General features: G+C 40.7%; 2 protein-coding genes and 1 long non-coding RNA gene across 3 annotated transcripts in view; 1 reads left to right on the top strand and 2 right to left on the bottom strand.

Moving 5' to 3' along the window:
• Positions 1-1,083: 1,083 nt before the first annotated feature.
• TSPYL4 (TSPY like 4) lies at positions 1,084-5,069 on the bottom strand. Its single transcript, XM_061207455.1, has one exon. The coding sequence runs from the start codon at positions 5,004-5,006 to the stop codon at positions 3,762-3,764; it is 1,245 nt and encodes a 414-aa protein (XP_061063438.1). The 5' UTR covers positions 5,007-5,069; the 3' UTR covers positions 1,084-3,761.
• A 14,616-nt stretch (positions 5,070-19,685) lies between these two features.
• TSPYL1 (TSPY like 1) lies at positions 19,686-22,988 on the bottom strand. Its single transcript, XM_061206884.1, has one exon. It carries the CDS (start codon positions 22,870-22,872, stop codon positions 21,562-21,564), a length of 1,311 nt encoding a protein of 436 aa, XP_061062867.1. The 5' UTR covers positions 22,873-22,988; the 3' UTR covers positions 19,686-21,561.
• A 1,263-nt stretch (positions 22,989-24,251) lies between these two features.
• LOC133102594 (uncharacterized) overlaps positions 24,252-24,533 on the top strand; it is a 37,138-nt gene continuing 36,856 nt past the window's right edge. The window contains exon 1 of the long non-coding RNA XR_009703008.1: positions 24,252-24,394. This is a non-coding gene — a long non-coding RNA (uncharacterized LOC133102594). The remainder of the gene's footprint in view (positions 24,395-24,533) is intronic.

Genomic DNA, 24,533 nt, shown 5'->3' with positions numbered 1-24,533 from the left:
ACTGAGTCTAATTTTATTAGACTAAACAGAACAGAAACCATGTTAATCTGTAACAAACGAGTAGCACCAGCCTACTAGAAAAATGGGTACTATTGGTTAGACTAAAGCTGATAATAAACCAACAAAAATGATTTTCTGATTATATCCAGAACAGGATAAAGAGATATGCTTGAAACAGATGGTCGACAAGGCAGAAATTAATCACTGAATTGAAAAGGTAAAATGAACATTGTATAGGGAATTTAGGACTAAGATGGGTATAAAACATGCAAAGGAAAACTTAGCTCTCTAATACTTAAAGTTCTCCAGGCCTAGAAAAATTATACTTCAGCAAATAGGGCTTGCAAATAAATATTGCACCAAGAGTCAGCATGTCTGTTTTAACTGTATGTTTAATTAACAATCTCTAATTCAAATCAGTAATTTGGGGCCATTTATGTCAAGTCTTTGTTTAGATGGCTAAAAATATTCAGTGATTCATTTATGGAGACCTTGCAGCATTCATTGTTCTCTCTGCTACAGAGAATGCAGAAGTATGTATCTCCCAAACCTTCATGTAATAGCTGCTGAAAAGCAAAACATTACTGGTAATTGACATTGTGATGTCTGATATCATCTGTTTCTAGACTTAATATTTGTCATAACTTTTTTGTTTTTCTTTTTAGAGCACCACACTGCTGTAGGAAAAGAATTTAAGTAGTACTTAAAGAATATCCAATGATTAATTCTTCCAAAAGTCTATCTTAAGCTCATTAAAAAAGAATGAGCCCAAGGTGGGACACAGTTAACATAAATATATAAGTAAACTATTATGGGGCATAGAGAACAGTTTTCCACTGAAAACAGTATTTTAAGTGAGTGACAAAAATCAATATATGGTGTTTCAATTACCAAAACCTACACTGACTGTATGGGAAATATGTTTATGAGTATGCATTTGGGCTTCTTATTTACCATTTTTCACGCAAAAAATCTTGGAAGGTGCACTATTGCCTTTTTTTTTAAGGTTCAGGATGATACTTACTGTGACGACTTGATAACTTTAATGATTTTCCAACCACTTATTAGCCTAGACAAAACAGACAAGCCTTATTTATTTTTATTTTTTGGTGAAAACAAGAAATACAGCAGAGTAACAGATTTATTTTTCCTTCGAGCACATAGGAGAAGACTAAAGTACTATCTTTGTTTAGTATGACAGAGCAATTCTACAAGTACTTACACTGGTTAGGAACATAGGATGTCAAGTACAATATTTACTGCTAGGCCAAGAAATATCAAGACAGTTATGTTTTTCTGTTTGAGAATACTTCCACAAGACAGCACAATTTCAAAGATCACATTCAAATTATATTTCTAAGAATAGAGCTGTAGAAGAAGAGAGAACAGAACAAGCTGATATATTAGTGAATATTCACAGAAGTCTTCATACTGCACAGGAAACAAGCCTGATATTTTTGCACACATTCTCAATTACAAGCAAAAAGCATGCCTGTAAATGTCAATTTTGCCAGAAAGCATAAATGGAGAAAGGAATTAACAGGACTTTACTCAAACACAGTGAAATAAGGAGCATACACCATTAATCGTTCACATATTCTAAAATAATACAAAACATTTAGACTTGCATTTGTGTGTACAAAAAACTACTGGTGAATTCGAGGAGTTAGGAAAAACTGAAGGAAAACGTAACTCCTCCCACCATCCTCTTTAAATATCAACCACTTTCATTCTCCCACCTCTCCTGGGAAAAACCTCAGGCGCCTCCCCTCCTACCCCTGACCCTACAGGGTTCCAATCTTTTCTGTTTACCTTCTCAAGCCCAATCCACGGCAAGCTCATTTGTTTTCTGGGCTTTCAGTTTCTACAGCCTAGGACACCTTTCCCAAGGTGTCCAGACATCCCAAGCCCCGTGGAGCAGACTTTCACACACCCCCTCACCCCCTAGGAGGGAGGCTTGGCAGCTCCCACAATGCAGACTGCAGCCAGCTCCCTCATTTGTTAGGTCAGAAGCAGGGAAGGAAATGCAGAAGCTGAGGACTGAGAGCCAAGAGGGCCAGGCAGTAGGATGGAGGCTGTGGGACAGCAGGGCAGTCAAAGAACAGTACAGAGGACACGAGTGACCCTCAAAATGCTGCCTAGGGGTTATTTCTAAGTGGTCCAAGGCCCAAAAAAGCATTTCCATGCTTAGAAAGGTGGAGTGAAACTAAGATTTGATTGCCTCGGATCACAGCCTGCTCTGGGTCTGCCTTGAAGCCGTTACTGTGAGGCCCTTCTGTCTCTCCTCTCAGCTTCTCACACTAAAGCTCAAGAAAACACACAGAAGGTTTTGGTAAATGGATAAGGAAGAGGATGGGGTTGTCAAAGTTGGCCCAAAAAAACAATGCCCATAAGTAGGCAATTAACCTACAGGTTTTCCGTTGAAATGTTTAGACTTTGCTAAAGGAAGTGAGGTGGAGACATGAGGGCAGAAGACAGCAATAAGAGATCTGGAGTCTGATGCACAGTACCTTTCTCCTTCTGGACACAATCAGAGAGCAAATTAAACAAAAAGCCTGCTTTGCCAGTTTTGTTTTCCGCTTCTGAGCTGTAACTGCTTCTAAGAAGCCGGGGGCGGGAAGGGAGACGGATACAGAGACAGACGCATAACAGGCGCCACAGACCAGAAAGACCTCTTCGTTGGTGCCCCCGCCCTGGCAACTTTGTCATGTTCAGAATGGGTGCGGGAGGGGTTGAGAAGGGGATGCCTAATAAAGTTGCCTAGATTAAGGGTGGTTTGTCAGCTAAGGCTCAAAAAGGCTAACTGCTGGAAGGGACCCCCCACCAGCTTTGCTTTGGACGCTGTGATATTATGACTGCCCAACCTGCCTGACAGCCATTTGGGTTTATAGGTAGCCATTTGGGGGGCAGGGAAGGGGATAGTTCCTGTGTGCTACCCAGGAGCTTAAGTCTACAGATAGTTCCTGAAGAGGAAGGCAATGGTGCCTGTGCAAAGCTCATCCAGAAGGCTGAGTGCAGGTTCGGGTGGGCCATATCACAGGCCTTCATACTCACCAGTATGTGATCACAATGCAGGGTGCCCAAAGGCATAAGAAGACCAACATGGTAACATAGAACACCTGTCATCTGTTACCTCATTCATGCCTAGTAGCCACCCACCAGCCAGCTGCTTATTCTGCCAGATAACCAGCAGCATGGATGGCATGGACCCAGGAAGACAGTTGGAAACCAGTTACTGGTAGCGTGGAATGTTCAGTTTGGGTTGATGACTGGCATCATCTACATAAGCTTCATCTTGCAGCAGTGAAACTCAAAGATCTTGCCACAGAGTACATGGGTATCAGGAGGACAGCCAGCATAAAGTATGAAGCCCAGCTAAGTATTTGCAAAGGTATATCAAGCTTCTTTGTGGTAGACAACCACTTTAAAAACTGGGAGAAGGCTATCGTCAGACAGGGCCAAGGGCATGCAAAAGAAGGGAGTGCATATCTACAGTATCATGTGCTTGGCATAGAAGTAGTGGAAGGCCGTGCACTTGGAACATGTAACACGATGCGAACAGCAGGAAGGCTCAGAGGAAGAAGAGCATAGGCATATAAGCGATTATCTTGCCACTGATTTTTGAGGATTTAGAAGGACAAAAGGACAAAATAATCCAGTGTGAAGAGAAAGTAAATGGAAGACTGCATGCTGTTGGCTAAGCACAGGTCCAAGAGGAGGTGGTAAGGAAACTTGTGCAGGAGCTTCTCACAGGGCAGGAGTTAGCCGGACTGGAACCTGAAGGTCCTGGAGCTCTCCACTGGCTGCCTTGCTGGGTCTCGAAATCCTCTGCGGGGCCCATCACCCATCAGGTAGTACTGGAGGGGATTGGGCCACAGTTCTGCTTTGATAATCTCTGCAATCCTGTCGAATTCTAGGAGGCTGTGGTCTGAGAACCAGTTGAAGAAACTGGGAATAGTGTTGCCTTCCCGGTTCCTGTGGATATGGGACTGGGGGTCTTGGCCCCGGTGCCAGCGGATTGGCGTGGAAAGAGACACCACCCGGCCAGAGGATCTGCGCTCATATTCCTTGACAAGCCCCTCATTTCGGAAGTAGGGGTTGCTCTGAAAGATGAACTTGAATTTGCAGCCTGCTCTGGGGTGTTTAAGCTCCTCCACTTCCAAATTGATCATGTACCTCATCATGTCTTCATCTTGGCCACTGATCATAGGTGACAGCTGGGGATGGTTGCGAAAGGCAGTGACCCAGAAACCTGGGATATTCTGGATGATGAAACTTCTGCGCTGCATATGGAGCCTTCGCATACGGCCAAACTTGCGCTCCAGCTGAAGGAAGGCCCTGTCAGCCTGGGCATTTACATTTGACAGCTCCTGATCGATGGCTTCCAGCGAATCCATGCAGTTATTGATCTTAGGGGCCCTGGCCCGGGCCTCCTCCTTCGCTCCTCCTACCACCTTTTTCTCCTTCTGCATCACCTTCTTTTCCTCCACCACCGCCTCCGCTACTCCCTCCTTTTCCGCTGCTGCTGAAACAGCGCACTTTTTTGTCGTCATTTCCTTGGCTTTCGCCCCAGGCATCATCTGAGACCCCAACCTCCCTGCGCCACAGGCTTCTAGAGCCTTCTCGACAGCAGGGCTGCGCAGCTCTCTACGCTGACAGCCATTTTCCTGGCTATTGTCGGCTGCCACCGAGGTGGAGGCAGAGGCTGCTTCCAGGCCCTCGGTGGAAGCAGGAGCCTCTTTCTGGCCCGCTTTGGTCGCTACGCGGCCGCGACTCCCAGCAACCCGAATGCGGAGCGCAAGGCCACAGCCCGCGGGGTCCCGGGATGCGCCTCCCTCTGCGGCGGTCTCCAAGCCGCCCTCACCTGTGTCCGCCATCACCAGGGTGGCCCCGGTTTCCTCGCCCTGACACTGCTTTAGGTCCGGATGTCCCGGGGCATGGTCGGGAGTAGCGGGACCGCAGGTTTTAGCGACAGGGAGGTTGTCGCCCTCATCCAGGCCGCTCATTTTGGTAGAAGTCAGACCTGCAGGAGGAGAGCGTCCGTTGTCCTCCACCGAAGCCGCGCTCCGCCCCTCGCACCACCCCTCTTTTCCGCTCTGGGGGATGCTGCTATGGCAACCGGTGACGTTAAGGCGGTAGCGTCTCAACATCGCGCGAGAGTTCGTTGCGCCTTATGATTATGCTAGTCTGTCAAGGGTGTTTCTTTGTCTTTGTTACAAAATATTATGAATTTCGTGAGTCTGGAAAAGATTTGGCTTGCATAAATGGATACAGACCAAACTCGAGCAAGTGAGAACTGTGTTAATGTGGATTTCTAAGGCTCTGAATGAATTTCTAAGGCACCTATTGTCTTTTAAAATACTTAACTGCTAAGAAAGGTTAGTTATTGTCTATTCAGGTCAGCTCATGGGGCCTCTCGTATAGTAAAGTGGATTCAGCAATTCGCAGCCCTTCTTTAACGTACGGATTCATTGCTATTACCAAAGAATTGAGATGAGCAGGTTTTGATTTCTAAGAAAAGTGTTGCTGTGTTAAATGTGATGATTTTTAAAAATTAGGAGCAGCTAAAAGGGAAGTTTCTCTCATCCTAAGAAGACATAATAAAGGATTATTTCAATTTGCCTTACAGATTTTAAAGTATATGTACTTTGGCAAACACCTTTGAAGCAACTGGACAATATTTTCTCTTCACTTTCAACTGATGTTAGTAGCAAAATGTATTTTCCTTACTTAGAGGTGACCCACACACGTGCAAGGGCGCAAATTCAGCCTTTAAGCATTACTGGAAGAAACGTAATCAAAGGGGATTTTAATTTCTGAAAGTATACATATTATATAGTGCTTACCCTCGGGTTGTAATCTTAATCTGAAGAGTTCCTGCTTCATAATGGCTGTGGGCATGAAGCCAGCAATTTTGCCAAATTTTTCTTCTGTGATAATTCACTGCAGGGCAGAAACCATGATCAACTGTTTGCAGGCACCGGAGCTACTAATTGTCTTAATTAAAATATTTTAAGTAACATTTAAAAAGTTAATGTTAAAATATTTGAGTAAGAAAACTTGTTTATTCGGGTCAGTTCGTTCATACATTTCATTTGATAGCGTTATCACTACTATCTGTTCTGTTTGTTGAAGTGTGAAAATACTGGTGTTAATCCTTAGGAAAATGCAAGAAAAAAAGGAAAACTTAAATTTGCATATTTTTGTTTAAAGTCTTAAATTCATATTAGAAAAATGATTATAACTCTTTGTAATAGAAATTCCACTAGAAAGCACCCCAGATTATGATCACTTTCAAATAAGGACTCAGAAGAGATTCCAGTTAGAAGTAAAGATTTAGGGGCAAAGGATTTCGAGAAAATCAGCAGTTACATTGAGACTTCTGGTGAGGGAAGTAGTGCAGACCTGTATAGCTAATAATGAGGTGCTGATGGAAAGATACAGGCAGACATTACAGAGAAACAGCCTGTCATCCAGCTTCATAGTTTAGCTCACAAATGTTTTCCCGAGAGTCCATAAACACTTAAGATATTCAAGGACAGACTGTCCAGATTGACTGCTGCCAGCTAATCAGTTATGCCACTTAAAGAAAAAAAAATGTGCAAGCAAGATTCACTCTTCCCAGACTATAATTATTTTTCTCTCTCCTCTTTCCTCTTTTAATAAATCCTGTTTTTGCCTTTGTGGGGTGAAATCAATCTATTGATTTATCCTGCTTATAAACAAGGAAATGGCGTGCTACAATTAAGTGACTTTGTGACTTTGAGTTTTTCTTTGACTCTACTCTGCCTTGTTTCTTTTCTTAAAGAATCTTTTCACTGTTGAAGGATTAATTCTTTTGGATATAACATGAGCCAATAGACGGAGAAGCAAATGCTGAGTGAAAGTTACTTTGCCATGCAGGAAAGAAAGAGTTTGCTATTTGTAACAGAAAATTAGAAAATTACATAAGGCTACTACACGTGAACTTTTTGCTCTTGTTGTATGTACCGAATTTTTTTTTGACTATTTTTTTATACAATTTTTAAAGGTTACACTGCATTTACAGTTATTACAAAATATTGGCTATATTCCCTGTGTTGTACAATACATCCTGTAGCCTATCTTACACCCAATAGTCTGTACCTCCCACTCCCTCATCTTTATATTTCCCCTCCCCCCACCCCCATTGGTAACCACTAGTTTGTTCTCTATATCTGTGAATCTGCTTCTTTTTTGTTATATTCAGTAGTTTGTTATATTTTTTAGGTTCCACATATAAGTGATATCATACAGTATTTCTCTTTCTCTGTCTGACTTATTTCACTTAGCATAATGCCCTCCAAGTTCATCCATGTTGCTGCAAATGGCAAAATTTTGTTCTTTCTTATGGCTGAGTAGTATTCCATTGTATATATATACCACATCTTTTTTTGTTTGTGTTTTTTTTTTAAATTTATTTATTTATTTATTTTTGGCTGTGTTGGGTCTTCGTTTCTGTGCGAGGGCTTTCTCTAGTTGCGGCGAGTGGGGGCCCCTCTTCATCGCGGTGCGCAGGCCTCTCACTGTCGCGGCCTCTCTTGTTGCGGAGCACAGGCTCCAGACGCGCAGGCTCAGTAGTTGTGGCTCACGGGCCTCGTTGCTCCACGGCATGTGGGATCTTCCCAGACCAGGGCTCGAACCCGTGTCCCCTGCATTGGCAGGCAGATTCTCAACCACTGCGCCACCAGGGAAGCCCCACATCTTCTTTACCCATTCATCTGTTGATGGACGGACACTTAGGTTGCTTCCATATCTTGGCAATTGTAAATGCTGCTGCTATGAACATTGGGGTGCATGGTACATATCAAAATTTTTAAGATTTGTATCTCCACTACTTGAAACATTCCTGTCTCTTTGATTATTCCTGTCAATAGAATCATTTTCCACTAATAACAGCCTGCCCATTCTTTAAAACTCCATTCAACCTACCTCATGTAGATTGCACTAGGCATTTTAAATGAATTAATTTCATAAATAAGGACCCAGGAATCACTGAGAAGTTAACTCATCCATGGTCGGACATGTATTAATTGGCAAATTGTCTCCTCTCATCTCCTATACCTTCCTTAACCACCTTACCATTCTATAGCTCTTGTTGCTTTTGCCATCCAGTTGTACTTATTTATCTTCTGTCTTTAACTGTCTTGGTTGTTTCATGCAGATCAGTCTCCTCATCCCAGCTAGACAGGATGGCTGCATAGTGGCTTCTTCTTTAGCATCTACTCTATATATACAGTAGCCCGGTGACAATCTCATAGATTTTAGTGAAACTTAATGATATGATCTAAATGAAGATTTTAAACATGTTTTACCAAAATGAACAATATGGCTATGATGGTATTTACAAATTGAAGGTCTGTGGCAACCCCATGTCAAGCAAGTCTATAGGCACCATTTTTCCAAGAAGTATTTGCTCACTTCGTGTCTCTGTCACATTTTGGTAATTCTTGCAATATTTCATACTTTTTCTTTATTATTATGTTTGTTATAAACTTTAATGGATGAGGAGTTGTTTCTCATGGATGAGCAAAGAAGGTGCTTTCTTGAGGCAAATCTACTCCTGGTGAAGGTGCTGTGAAGATTGTTGAAATGACAACAAAAGACTTTAAACTTAGTTGATAAAGCAGCAGCAGAGTTTCAGAGGATTGACTCCAATTCTGAAAGAAGTTCTACTGTGAGTAAAATACTATCAGATAGCATCACATGCTACAGAGAAATCGTTCATGAAAGGAAGAGTCAATCTGTGTGGCCAGCTTCACTGGTGTCTCTCTTTAAGAAACTGCCCACAGCCATCCCAGCCTTCAGCAGCCACTACCCTGATCAGTCAGCAGCCGTCAGCATCGAGGCAAGACCCTCCACTGGCAAAAAAATTACAACTCGTTGAAGGCTCAGATGATGGTTAGCATTTTTTAACAAGAAAGTATTTTTAAATTAAGGTATGTACATTGTTTTTTTAGATATAATGCTATTGCACACTTAGAGACTACAGTATAGTGTAAACATAATTTTGTATGCACTGAGAAGCAAAAAAATTCGTATGACTCGCTTTGAGATACTCACTTTATTTTGGTGGTCTGGAACTGAACCCACGATATCTCCAAGGTATGCCTGTATATATTCATCATAGCTTACATTTATTTTGTGTCTTCTATACACCAGACACTTATACACTTAAATGTGTTATCTCATTTAATCCTCTCAACACCCCTGTGAGATGGTAATATTATCACCTCCATTTAATGACTCTACCTCAGAAGGAATTGAATGAAGCACAGAGAAATTGAGTTGTTTATCCAAGGTCACACAGCAGTGATAGAGCCAAAATCTGAACCCAGGTAATCTGACTCAGGAACCTGTGCACTCATTCATTATATTATTCTTCAACCCTACACAACATATAAAATGAGAAGGCACTTTCTTAGAAATAAGATCATATGGCCATCCAAATTTAATGTTAAATCATCCACATCCACAAAGTAGTGACTGTTGTTGGGGAAGTGCCCCAACAATACTACTAAGGGGAGACTAAGTTACTAAGGGGAGAAACAAGAATTCATGATCCTCACTTCATGCCTTAAATCAACAGTTCTCAACCCATTAGATATAACATTCCTTTTTTGTTATTGGTGTTCTACCGACCCCATCTTACTAGAGGAGGACAGAAGGCATGGGCTGGAGTTCCAGCTCTGCCTTTCATGAGCTGTAGAAATCTGGGCAAGTAAAAGAAAGTAATTTTTAAAATATCTATTTTAATTTGTAAATGCTTGGGTATGCCTATATTAAATTACATGATGAAGTAGTTAGATGGCTATACCTATAGAATCAATAGTTCCCTGTATTTTTTGGAAATTAACCTCTTTTAAGATACATTGTTTGCAAATATTTTCTCCCATTCCATAGGTTGCCTTTCCAAGCTGTTGATTGTTGATAAAATAAAAATAAAAGTCTTAAAAAGCTTCGTGTCAGAGTTTAATTGGCAATTTTTTTCACTCTTACTGTTAGGTAATGATGTATCTTACAATCAATGTTTTAGAGTAAATGAAATAAGTTGCTTTCAAAAATGGAATGTATAAACAGTGGAAAAAATTTTTGTTTTCATATATAGGATAGTAGTAGGTTCTAGGCTTAAATAATAAATTTTTCATCTACATGAATATTCAGCAATGGATAATTAGTTTATATGGGGCACTGTCTATCACATTGCAGGATGCTAGCGTCCTTAATGCACCTGATGAATGCCAATAGCACCCACATTCATTGTATTGATAACAACCAAAATAACTCTGGCAAATTTCCCAAGCATCCTCTAGGGGGAGGTACACAAACACATTGAGAATCAGTTTCTTTAATGCTTGTGGATGTGGTATTCCCATTCCTGGTCACTAGAGGGAGGAAGTAGTCTTTAAAATAATCTATTATATTTAAAATATTTTATAGAACAATTTAAAATATAATAGCTGGCTTCATTATTTAAAAAAAAAACAAATAATGAACCAAAAAATTAATAATAATCTGACTAGTTTGTCGTTGGTGTTAAAGTTTAAACCGTTCCAAAGAGAATATTTATGCCAATTTTATAAACCATACATTCATTAAAAGAACTAAGGTATGAGTTGTCAACAAATGTTTCATGCTCTATATGTTATTCAAATTGAATCATAATCTTTTTTATACTTAGGCTATCACTGTTACAAAATTAAATTTTTTTCAGACAAGCTTGTTTGGTTATGATGGCTCCCTGTGACAGCATTTAGCCACTCACCCCACCAGAAAAAAAAAGCCTTGCTTTTACCAATCATAAGGGAAATCAGAGACAAGGTCCCTGACCTGAGTGACCTCATGCCTTTGTATGCTGGGTGTGATGGTTAATTTTGTGTGTCAATTTGACAGGGTTAATTTGACAGATTAAATATTATTTCTGGGGGTGTCTGTGAGGATGTTTTCTGGAATTAGCATTTGAATTGGTGGACTCAGGAAAGTGTCAGTAGATTGCCCTCCCCAGTCTGGGTGGGCATCATCCAATCCGGGAAGGCCTGAATAGAACAAAAAGGTAGAGGAAGAATTTGCCCCTTTTACTTCCTGCCTGAGTACTTGAGCTGGGACATCAGTCTTCTCCTGCCTTTGGACTGGTAATCATACCATCAGCTCCCCTGGTTCTCAGGCCTTGGGATTCAGATGGGTATTATACCATTACCAGCTTTCCTGGGTCTCCAGCTTGCAGATGGCAGATCATGAGACTTCTCAGCCTCCATAACCACACAAGCCAGTTCCTCATAATAAGTCTCTTCCTGTTGTCTCTATTTCTCTGGCAAACCCTACTAATACGCTGAATAAAGACACATATGTTGGAATCAGACAGATCTGGCTTTAAATCTCAATTGTGCCACTTACTAGCTGTTCAGTTTGAACAGGTCACTTGACTTCTCTGAGCCACAATTTCCTTATATATAAGATGAATATAATAAAACTTAATTTACAGGACTGTTGTGAAGATGAAATATGTGTAAAGTATTTATCCCAATGGGCTTTCAATAAATAAAAGCTGACTTGGTAATTTTTATTATTTTTATGCTAAGTTTTACCTATATTGAATACACTGCAGACAGTACAAAATCAACGTCAAATTCTGTTACGAAACAATAGGTATATCGAAGTTCAAAGATGAAAGAAATCCATAAAGGGTGAAGCTGTAAGTGAAAGAAAGGAGAGTTGAATTGGACCAAGTAAATATAACTGGAATAATCTGAGAAAAACATGAAACATTAGGATGTAGTAATAATACTTGTCTGCAATGTTCCAGTTATTTCTAAATGATTCTAGACATATAGTATATTTCCAGTTCATAGAAAAAGTTTATTGCCGGAACTAAATGCGTTACCTCATTCTTCCACATATTACTTTATGCAATACTTTAAGGGAAAAAAATTATGTGAAATATATACCTTTAATAGCTAATTGGAGAGAATTCAGCAAAACTGACCCAAGAGTAAACTTGAGAAATTTGGCCATTACTTAACAATAGTTGACTACAACAGTACCTAGACTACCAGGTACCCACAAGTCCTTAGGCCCATCTCAACACAACTCTTAATTGCACCATGCTAAGAGAAGGCAGAGCCTGGTGAAAAGGATAAGTATTAAGTATCTGTTATAAGTAATCACTCTGTTGACTCAACTAAACCTCAATAAATATACATCCTCTACATTTCTTAGTGATATCAACAGTTCTTTACATCTCAGCTGCCAAATTCCAGAATGATATTAAAACATTTGACATTTGGCCCATTCTGTTCTTCTGAGGAAAGGTAAAACTAAGCATTTAACTCAGACAGTAAATATCAAAAATTACATTTTAAAATACAGGAAATAGATATCTGATGGGGTTTGGATACCCTCTACTGTTTAACATGAAGATAAACAGATATATAAAGATAAATAAATAAACATCTCCTTTTTAAAACCATTTATGAATGAATTAGGAATAACTTTCAATTAAGGCCAAGATATTTGTACTTAACTAGGATTTTATGTATGTTTTTATGCCAAAGTTGCAGGCTGCTGCAATGTGGTGGAATGTGCCCTAGCTTGAAATAAGAAACCCTAATTGAATGCAGCCTGTGCTGCTTACATCTAGATGAATACACTTCAATTTGCTGGGCCTCTATTTCCCTATTTATTAGTAAATGGGAATAGTGGTATGGAAACCTAAAACAAGAGCATACATGGAAATTCATGATATTTCTAACAATCTGCAGAGAAGGTTATGGAGACAGAGATGTGTACTTGAAGGAGAACTGGATATCCCCAAGGCTCAAATTGTGACTCATGGGACAAGGAATTCAACTGTGATTAAAAGAAGGTCAGAGAAGCGTCTTGTAGGCATCTGAATGTGCAGAAATGGAATGGGAAGCTCAGGGAGATTCTTGAGGGTGCCCCCAGGGAGATTGTTATTGATTATATCAGTATTACCTACAGAACAATATGCCCTGAGCAGACTGAACTTCTTCAGTGACCAGAGGATAACAGAACCTCTTAGTTTGTAAGTTAAGGGAATCTCCAAAGAGATCAGTTTTGGCCTGGAATTAAGGGAGAAGTAGTTAAAAAAAATTTTTAAAAAAGTAATTCCAAAATTGGAATTATACTACAGCATGAGAACAACTTGCAAATATAGTCTTGCAAGTAGAGTCAGCAATTTTTAAGCACAGAAAGAGAGAAGCCAAAACACTGGAGATGGGCAAATGGAGTTCCAGTTTTTGAATTCTCAACAATATTTTAAAATGTGCTATTTATTGAGGTTATAACTTACATACACTAAAGTGCATGAAATTTAAGTGTACGGTTGAACAAGTTTTGACAAGTGGATACATCTGTGTTATCATCACCCAAATTAAGATGGGGAGCATTACTATCACCTTTGAAAGTTTGCTCGTGCTTCTTTGTACTTACTCTCCCCAGCCCTGAGGCAACCACTTTTTTGATTTCTGTCACCATAGGTAAGTTTCCTGGGCTAGTGACCTTCACATATATGGAATTATATAGTATGTACTCTTTTATCTGGCATCTTTCACTTAACATAATGATTTAGAGATTCAACTATGTTGTTGCATAATCAAGTCTGTTCCTTCTTGTTACGTGTAGTGTTCCACTGTATGAATACATCATAATTTATTCATTTGTTGGCGGACATTTGTTTTGCTCTAATTTTGAGCTATTGTGAATAAAACTGCTATGAATATTCTTGTGCTGTGTGTAAATCATACCTTAAGAAAGAAAACAATGACAAATACCAAAAACAAACAAACAAAATCTATTATTAGGTAACATCTTTGGTCACTTAAAATAGCAAAGAGAGAATGGCTGAGGCAAAAACAACAGTGAGGTGGTAGGGGTTAAATATTTGGAACTCAGTGTTAACCACTATTCATGTGATCACGGAAATGCAAATTGATTCAAATGGGATATGTATACTGACTAGAAATCAAGCGGAGAACACACTATTTGCCAATACTAAGCTTTCCTGAACTCTGGAATCAGAGTTTGAAGCTTAAAAAAAAATGAAGACTTGGAAATGAAAACATTCACAGGCTTCTGTGTACAAATCATGCTTTTAGTAGCTGTGGCTGATTCTGCAATGCCAATCTCTGATCCATCAGTGGGCCTCAACCTCAAGAAATGTGTGCTGAAGCCCTCAATAAGACCCATATTTCTAGAACTTTGTAAAGGAGTACATGAATCCCAAAATAAGTTTCTAGATATATGGTCAATTTGGGGCAATGTTGGGTCTTATCTAGAGCTGTATGAAATAACCCACCTTCACCAATAACTCTTCACAATAGTATATGCTTCCTACTTACTTCTTATAGTCTCTAATTATAGAACAATCTTTTAAATATGAGTATTTTTATTATTTTGATGGAAATTGAGCAGGTCTATAAACTAGGCTTTTAACTGTGCACTTCTGTAGTTTAAATTTGTTTTCTAATTTTGATGACTGATTAAAAATAAGCTCTATAACACCATTTTTAATATTTCTCCAACTTTATTTTGAAAAATTTCAAACCCACAGAAGTTGAAGTAGTAATATTAAAATACTATTAATACTGCCTTCAAAAAAAAAAGCAGAGTGATCAACAGAGGTAAAAAAAAGATCACTAAGAAGTCATTTTCTTTTTTGACAAGGAAATTTCAAAGACAAAGCACATCTGCTATAATGGACTGCATCTGGGAGGAACTGGCACACTTTTCTAACCCCTCTGCCTGGAGGGGGCATCTTTCCCTAATTCCTTAAGAGGTGCAAGTATGCTTGCTGATGCCCTAGAACAAAGTTAAACCACACACACACACACACACACACACACACACACACACACACAAACACACACACGATAATAGGTGGATCTACATTTGATCGAAAGATCATGTCTTAAAAGATGCTATGTCACTCTGAAAGGAAGATCCCGGGAGGGAGAAGTTCAACAATGAGGTGGCTACAGACTAGATTTGCAAACGACATGAAATTAGGGAGAATTACTCATTAGAAAGAATCCTCCAAATGTGAAGAGGTTAGGAGAATTAGCCTAACAGAATAAAATTTAGTATAGATATGTGTAAAGCGTTGGACACAAAGTTCAATAAAATGCAGTAAGATGGTGAAGCCAAACTCAGCAGCATGTGAATACTTTAAAACTTAAGGGTTTAGTAAAAGGGTAATATTGCTGCCCCAAAAGCTAATGCTCTCCCAGGATCCATTTAAAGAAATATACTATTCATAATAAAGGCAGGAAAAAAAATCTCATTCTATTTTGTTATTTGGATGTTATTTTGTTCAGTTCTGGGCACTGAGTTTAGTAAGAGCACTGGCATAATAAATCTTGTTTAATTAGCATACAAAACAGATGAGGAACACTGAAGGAACTGATATATAGCCAGGTTGGTGAGGGGACGTTGAGAAGGATGTAATGAAGATCTTCAGGTACTTAGAACTCTTTGGTGGAATCAGGCTAATTCCATTCTGCAAGACTACAGGGGTCAAAATAATGGAGCAAATGTGCTGTGAGGGAACTATAAGCCAGGCCCTTTGCAATAGCTAGATGTTGTAAGGCAGTGGATTTCTGAGTAAATTTAATAAAACTGAAAATGAGTGAGCATTCCCTCACTTCAGGAGTCCAAGGAAAGGTTATCCATGATTCTAAAACCTGTCTGCACCTTAAGATCTAATTTATTGGTTTGAGGGACAGCCTAAGCATCAGGATTTTTTCAAAGCTCCCCAGCTATTTATAATGGGCAGTCAGGTTTGAGAAATATTAAGCTAGATGACTACTTGTCTGGATATGAACTAAATAAGAAATTAAAATGAGAGGCAGGTAAATGGAAATTAGTATTTTTTAGTTACATATTATATGCCAGGCATTGTGCTTGGCATTTTCACACTCTAACCTTTATTAACTATGTTAATACTTGGAATCTTTTAGCACAGTGCTTGGAACATAGTAAGCTCCCAATTGGTTGCTGTTATTATCCTCTCTATAACCATATAATCCATTCTCCAAATATATCCTGGGAGAATATTAGCTTATAATAAAGATATTATCATCCCTGCATTACGGACAAGGAAACCGAGGCTCAGGGAAGGTATTTATTTTGGCTAATGCACTAGGTGGTAGACTGTAAAACTGAGTTAATCCCAATTTAAAACCAGCATGTCTTCCCTGTCTCTTCAAGTTGCTAATAAGACATTTGGTTATTTATAAAAATTAGCAATTTACCTGACCTTTTCCTTTTTTTTTTTTTTTTTTAAATTTTTATTTATTTATTTATGGCTGTGTTGGGTCTTCGTTTCTGTGCGAGGGCTTTCTCTAGTTGTGGCAAGTGGGGGCCACTCTTCATCGCGGTGCACGGGCCTCTCACTATCGCGGCCTCCCTTGTTGCGGAGCACAGGCTCCAGACGCGCAGGCTCAGTAATTATGGCTCAGGGGCCCAGCCGCTCCGCAGCTTGTGGGATCTTCCCAGACAAGGGTTCGAACCCGTGTCCCCTGCATTGGCAGGCGGATTCTCAACCACTGCACCACCAGGGAAGCCCGACCTTTTCCATTTTTAATAGAACCATTTCTTCCTGGCCTGTTCTCAAAGAAATTATATTAAATGCAAATCCTGAAAAAGTGAAACCGAGAAGTAGACATTCAGTTTTCCTCACGTAGCGTCATGGAAATTCTTCTGTAGTTTCGAGAACCTCTGAGGTCAGAGGAAATAGACCAAGGTACCCTTCAGAGTTCAAACAATTCACTTCAAGCAAACATGGAGACGGTACTGTGCACAAGTGAAACACCTCCCATTCTGATGAATGGATAAAGACTGTTATCTGTCACTTCTATACAATCTAGGACTTCAATTATATACTAACATTGAGGGAGAGGAAGATGGCCCTGAAGGTATGGTCCTGATCATCTCTGACACCTCCTCCTGGCCACATTAAGCCCCCGAGTTTTCTTATGCACACAACTAGTTTGAGGATGTGAATTTGCTGAAGAGGAAACATCCAAAGAATGGCACCCCCTCAATGAGATAGTTCCTCAAGGGCAAGGACAACCTTTACTTTACTATCCCATATAATCCTTAATATAGTATCCAATACAAAATAAGTAATAATTGCTGCAAATTGTAATTTTCACTACACTTTAGACTACACTAATTTTCAAAAATAAAATACACTTTTCAGGAAGGTACAGAGAACATAAAAATATAAAATAAATATTAAAAAATAAAATAAAATATGCTTCTTCAAGTGGTGAGCATTGAATTGACTTGGTCCAATGCTAGCTTGGGATATTTTTTTCTGTTGCTGGGCAACTGTTAAAATTTGGAGCCCACGTAACACACACAAAATGGTGTGTTTACTGACTGAAATTATTTTATTTTCTGAGCTTCACGTACATCTGTAAACCAAAAAATACAGACCATTCTAGAAAAATACGAAGCTGTAGGTCATAAACGTTGTTAGAGACTATTTTTTTTATTATTTATTTATTTATTTATGGCTGAGTTGGGTCTTTGTTGCTGCGCACAGGCTTTCTCTAGTTGCGGCGAGCGGGGGCTACTCTTCGTTGGCGGTGCGCGGGCTTCTCATTGCGGTGGCTTCTCTTGTTGCAGAGCACAGGCTCTAGGCGTGCAGGCTTCAGCAGTTGTGGCTTGTGGGCTCTAGAGCACAGGCTCAGTAGTTTTGGCGCACGGGCTTAGTTGCTCCGTGGCATGTGGGATCTTCCCGGACCAGGGTTCAAACCCATGTCCCCTGCATTGGCAGGTGGATTCTTAACCACTGTGCCACCAGGGAAGCCCAAGACTACTTTAAATAACCAATGTAACTGTCAGTGCAAATTTGGCACCCATATCTACCCTACTTATACCCCAAATTAGTTTTACACAATATGTTTTACGAAGTACTGAGTATATCTTAGGTACTCAAGAACAAGTTGATTAAAGACATATCATTTTACCTTTTACCCATTGGCTTCTAGCTATACTTTACACATCTTGAATTTTAGCTAGATAAACCTTGCCCTAAAGTCACAAAATATTTCATGGGGAGAAAAGATTAACATGTTTAACTTTTACAGGTATTTTATATGCTTTGACATATTCATCAAGAAGTCTAGAACCACGCGGTACTATATAAAATTTACCAGCAGCCACTTTTAAAAAATGTGTTAAGTAGGGGAAATTAATTTTATTAATATATTTATTTAACCCAATATATCAAAAATATTTCAATCTGCAATCAATATAAAAATTCAGACATTTTACATTCTTTTTTTCCACACTAAGTCTTTGAAATCAAGTACGTATTTTATACTTTAGCAGATCTCAATTTGGACTAACCACATTTCAAGTGCTCAATAGCCATTGATGACAAGTGGCTACTGTATTAGACATGTCTATAGAGTCTAACCCCCCTTCTATCTCCAGTGTGATCGTCACCTTAAAATGTACAAAAACAAAGCACATAAAAGTTGATCCAAAATTAATGCCCTGTTAAAATGGCAAGTGAAAAGTTAAATGTTATAGTGCTTAAACCTTTTCTAATTATTTAAACAAGAAATTTATTTAAGAAAGGCTTTGCAAATTTGTTGACATCACTTTTACAAATGCCTTGAAAACTGTTTTCTTCTTTCCATTACCTCATCAAAAATCTTTTCTGAGTACTAAGTTATTTTGTTCTTTTTTTCCATTTGAGTTATTCATTTTGTCATTCAATAAATATTTATCTGGTGAGAACTATGGGCAAAACATTATGCTAGATGCAGTAAGGAAAGTAAAAGACACCCTACCTCTGCTTTCACAAAGCTTTCAAATTAGAAAGAAAGGGAAAGAGTGAAAAACATGTGAAAGTATATCTATTTTATTTTACTGTATCACAGTGTGAACTATTTGGACATCAGTCTTTCCCCAATTCTTTAACAACAAAGGGAATGGACTTACCTTCCCAGGGCCTGACAAAATGCCTTAATAAATATTTGTGGAATTCACTATAATGAATTATTACATGTTATTTCCTAGAACAGAGGTCCCTACAAAGTACACTAAGTACAAAAAGAAATATTTCATCTTCCCTAAGAACAGAAAAACTATAAGGCAAAAGAGTTATCTATGACAGGCCTTAAAGGATTTGACACAGAAGGTGGCGAGGTTTGAAGAAAAGAACAAGTTTCTACAGCTGAGAAAGTATAAGGATAGAAGAGTGTATCACTCATGATAAGAACTCTATGAATGTTTGCTTACTAAATGCACAAGTGAATAAAGAGAGCCTGAATGACCTGAGAATATCATTTATAGAGACAGAAATGGAGGCTTTAAGGAAGTGAAGGGGGGATGGTGCTACACAAGCTGTATGGAAAAGAATGCAATCATGAGTAAGAAGTTGAAATTGTTACCATTTTAAAGTAAAACAACAAAAACAACAAACCTCCCTACCGAAAGTAGTGTTCCTCATTTTCTTACTTTTGGGATAACGCCTATTGTATCCATTTAAGAACTTTAATAATTCCATAACCTGCCGTCACCTAGAACAATTTCTTCATGTGTTTTTATGCGCAGGGTGAGAAATAAGAAATCTAGCAGAGTAACATGCTTTTATTTTACCATCATGCATATAAGGAAAGACAAATATATCAATGGTATACTTTCAATGTGACAGAGCAACCTCACAAGTATTTATGCTACTTAGGAAAAGAGACACATCAATTACTAAGTTGTTAACTGGGCAAATTATCAAGACAATTAAGCCACACATTTTTAGTAAGTTATTTTTCCATGAAGACAACAATTTCCAAAGTCTTAATAATATGACAAGAACAAGTTATTCAAATTATATTTCTAAGGATACGGTTTTAACAGAAACAAGTTGAAATCCGCTACAGATATTCATTTAAGTCTCTGTATCATACAGGAAAATAAGACTGTTCCAAATGTTCCCAACTGAAAGCAAAATAAAGCCTGTACAGCTCAATTTTCCCAGTAAGCAGAAATAACATAACAGGATTTACTAAATACTAATGAAATAAAAGACACAGTATTAATCCTCCTCATAAAGTCAGTCAAGTGAAAACGAAAGAAAGCACTCAAAGTTGCGTTGCATTTCTTTAAAGATCTCTTCTCTAGACAACATATTTAACATTCCAACCCCCTTCAATTCTCCCATGTTTATCCTGAGAAAAAGAGCTTCTCTCATCACCATTGACAGAGAAAGAACCTTCCTTGAAGGCTCTCAGTCTTCATTTTAGGCCCAATTTTTACCTGGCTCATTTTTGCCTGTGGTCTTCTGTTTAGTTTCCCATGCTTTGGGCACCCATCACAATATCTTTAGTTCTTCCATCCATTAGGGCCTAGATATTGCTTTTCATTTAATCTAATAAATCTGTCTCCCTTTAAACCCTCTAGATGTTGCTAAAGTGGGTGGAGGACAGGGAAGAAAGCAAAGGGAAATAAGAGCTCTGGTAGTCTATTACACAAGACAACCTGTCCCTGGAAATAATGAAGAGAGCCAAATTAAAACTAAAAGACCTGATTCTGCAGATGTTTATGAGCTATCACTTCTTTTAAGAGCCAGGAGAGAGACACTGGAGAAAGTGTACTGCCACCCTGGCACTTAATCACGCTCCCGATGAGAAAAGGAGGCACAAAGAGGTACCTAGGTTTTGGCTGAATTCACTAGTTGAGGCTGAGAAAGCCTGGTACTTTGAATGGACACCAGCCTTAGACCATCCTGCCACCAGAACAAGTCTAACTTGTCACCTCAACCACTTGCCTGACAGGTAATAGGGTTCTGGATGATGGGAGTGGAGGGAAGGGGGGTGGGGGTGAGGAGTTGAGGAGAGGTCTTTTGGGGAGAAGAATGGAAGGTCTTTTGTGTGCTGGAAGGAAACCTGGAGATTGTTTACCAGAAACCAGAGTGGGGCTGACAATGGTCTAGAAGATGTTCATCCAGTAGGTAGCAGCCAAGGGCACAGCCAGTAGCAGACAGCGACAGGTGGCGACCAGAGGCACAAGAAGAGCAATGGAGTCACATAAATCATACAGGCCAAGTGGTCCACTGCTGTTCTCCCTTGATATCATTAAAGGCCCGCAACTGTCCACAGGCTATATGCCTGTACTGCAGAGCAAAGTGGGTAGAATGGGCTCCTAGACAAATCTAGAATTCCAGGCATAAGAGGCAGACTGGAGGCCCTGGGAACAAACAGGGTCCAAGTAGTGCAGATAAAGGCAGTGCAATTTACATCATCACAAACTTGGCTTAGGAGTGGTGTGAATCATGGCCATGCAGCATGTGATATTAATGCACATGTGGAAGTGGAGGGGTGTGGTCATGATGGTCTCAATCTTGAGGCTGAGAGAACTGAATGTCCAGGGGAAAAAGGCTGCAGAAATGTCAGAAAGAGAAAGGGGGAAAAAAAAAAAAAAGTAGACAGCATACCCATTTCTGTTGCCCAAGCACAGGTCCAGCAAGAGGCGGAAAGGGACTTTATGCAGGAACGTTCCCAAGGGCAAAGTTTAACCAGACTGGAACCCAAAGGGCCTGGGGATCTCCACTGGCTCCCTTATTGGGCGACGTCTGGCTCTATGGACTCCTTCACGCAGCAGGTAGTACTGCAGTGGATTTGGCCACAGGTCCTCTTTGATAATCTCAGCAATCCTGTCAGACTCTGGAAGGCTGTGGTCTGAAAACCAGGTGAAGAAATTGCAAACGACCTCTTGGTTCCTGCGAATGAAGGACTGGGGTTCACGGCCCCGGCGCCATATGATTGGAGTGGAAAGAGACACCACTCGGCCAGAGGCTCTGACCTCATATTCCTTGACAATCAGCTTGTTTCGGAAATAGGGGTTTCTTCGAAAGAAGAACTTGAACTTGCAGCCTGTTCGAGGGTGCCTGAGCTCCTTCACCTCCAAATTGGTTATGTATCTTAACATTTCTGCATCTTGGCCCCTAATCATGGGGGACAACTGGGGGTGGTTCCGAAAGGCAGTGACCCAGAAGCCCGGGATATTCTGAATGATGTAGTTCCTCCGCTCCAGGTAGTGTCGACGCATCCGTCCGAACTTATGCTCTAGCTGCTGAAAGGCCCGGTCAGCCTGAGCATTCACAGTGTCCAGCTCCAGCTGGATGGCCTCCAGAGGGTTCATGCGGAGATCCATCCGCAGGGGCCGGTGCCCTGCCTCCTCCACCACTCTATTCTCCACCATTTCTATTTCTTCACCTACTGGCTTCTCCTCCATCTCCATCTCCTGCTCCACTCCCTCCTCCTCCTTCACTCCTTCCTTCTCCGCCACCTCCTCATCCACTGCGACTGAGAAGAGGGGGCCCTCTTCAGTCTTCACTTCCTCAGCTTTCGCCTCCGCCATCAGCTCAGATCCGAACCTCTCCGCGCCACAGGTTTCTAGGGCCTTCTCCCCACCGGAGCCCCGCGGCTCTCCCCGCCGGCCGCCATTTCCCCGGCTGCCGTCCGTCGCCAGGGATACAGACGCCGTTTCCAGTCTCTCCCTGGGAGGCGGAGCCTGCTCTTGCCCCGCTTCGGGCGCTACGTAACCGCCATCCCCACCGCCTCCGATATGGGGCTTACCGGCACAGACCGGACCTGCGGGAGCAGCGCGGGGGGCGCCCCGCTCCTGTGGAAGCTGGGACGGTGGGAGCGCAACGGCTTCGAAGCTCCCCTCACCCGTCTCCGCCATCACCTGTGACGCCTCAGTTTCCTCACGGAGCTTCAGGCACCTGGGAGAATCCGGGTCTCCGGGGGCACGGTCGAGAACGGTGAGACTGTGGGTTTCAGGGAGAGGCGTCCTCTCGACCCCATCCGGGCCGCTCATGTCGGCAGCAGCCAGACAAACGTCAGGCTACCGTCTGTTTTTCCTCGCAGAAGCCGCGCTCGGCGAATAACCGCCGCTCTCACCGAAAACCCGCCGCTCTCGCCACCCACTCCCTAGTCTCGCGAGCGTCTCCGTGAGGGTGACGTCACGGCTGTAGATCTCACCCTGACGCGAGAATTGGCAAGTCCTGGCGTGGCTTACCTGGTACCCTGTGGTCTGGGCGTGTTCTCTTAGTTCTATTGCTATGAATTTAATCGGATGGACTGGTAGTTTGACTTACGTAAATAAATGTGGCTCGCACTCAGAGGCTGAAGCAGTGAGGACCCTCCCTGCGATGCATCTGGAGAGTACCTCCAGCTTGTAGGGATCCCAGTACTACACTGCCTGCTGTCGTCTGAAAACATGTTTTTCTGGTGTTTGGTATTTTCTAGGCAGGAAGGTAAATCTACTCCCTGTTATTCCATAATGGCCAGGAGCAAAAATCTTCTCTTTATTTTTAAACTCAGTTGAATAGCAAATTGTTTCCCTTTTCTCAAGTAGAAGTGAAATGAAAATATTCTGGCCTCTGACATCACTGGGAGAAAAAGCTACTGAGCGACTTTTCAGCACGAAATTGGTGCATATTGTTCCTTGCTAGTCTTACCTTTATAATCTGCATCAAAGAAGAGCTTGTCCTGCGTAATGTCTGCAGGAATTAAGTGAGGATCGATTTGCTAAATCTTGCTCCATGGCCCCTCACTGCAGGAAATAGAAAAGCTATTTCCAGCCCCGTAAACTATTAATCTATTAACGAGTTTAGTTCTGCAAGGAGGTAGGAAAGGTTGGCTTTGGTGAAGTATCTATTCATGGTAATTAGCTCATAGAGCTAACTTTAAGAGGGATGTCAGTGTCTCTGGTTGTTTTAGTTTATTGACTTGTGAGGAAAACTGGTGTTAGAGAGTTAGGAGGCCTCAGAGAAATACCGGTGGAGGGGCCACCCACTGCCATTTTTATGAAGAAAAGCCAGTTAAAACGGGTAACCAAGATGGTCTTAAGTAGAAAAGAAACTGCATAATGCCAGCTTTCAGTTAGTTGCCTCAAGGTGTAAAAGAGGCAAACGTTTTTTTTTTCTATTTGCTTTGCCTTGTATAGTAGACTGAATAATGGCCCCCCAAGATGTCCATGTCTTAACCTTCAGAACCTGTATGTTATCTTACATGGCAAGAGGGACTTTGCAGATTTGATTCGGTTAAGGAGCCGGAGATTGAAAGATTGTCCTGGATTATTCGGGTGGATGGCCCTTGTGTAATTATGATGATAAGAAGGAGGCAGGAGTGTCAGTGTGAGATGTGATGACCAGAGCAGAGGTGAGAAAGAGAGAGAAAGAGAGAAGAAAAAAGATTTGAAGATGGAGGAAGGAACGAAGATCCAAGATATAAAGGTAACCTCTAGAAGCTGGAGAGGAAGGAAATAGATTTTCCCATAGAGCCTCCAAAGGAATGCAACTGCACCAGCACCTTGATTTCATCTAACCTCCAAAATGGTAAGATAATTAATTTGTGTAGTTTTAAGCTGTTAAATTTGTCGTAATTTGTTACAACAGTATGAAATGAACACTCCTTGGGTTGAGGTTTGGTTGCGTCTATGTGTGGCTCAAGTTTTTCCTGGCAGCATCCCCTTCA

Source organism: Eubalaena glacialis, chromosome 12 (genome assembly GCF_028564815.1).
Source record: "Eubalaena glacialis isolate mEubGla1 chromosome 12, mEubGla1.1.hap2.+ XY, whole genome shotgun sequence".
Classification (NCBI taxonomy): Eukaryota; Metazoa; Chordata; class Mammalia; order Artiodactyla; family Balaenidae; genus Eubalaena; species Eubalaena glacialis.
This window is presented reverse-complemented; position numbering and strand designations above follow the sequence as displayed.

What these genes read in the sequence shown, in the direction of transcription:
- TSPYL1 (XM_061206884.1), bottom strand. Translation starts at nt 22,872, where the DNA reads ATGAGCGGCCCGGATGGGGTCGAGAGGACGCCTCTCCCTGAAACCCAC.
- TSPYL4 (XM_061207455.1), bottom strand. Translation starts at nt 5,006, where the DNA reads ATGAGCGGCCTGGATGAGGGCGACAACCTCCCTGTCGCTAAAACCTGC.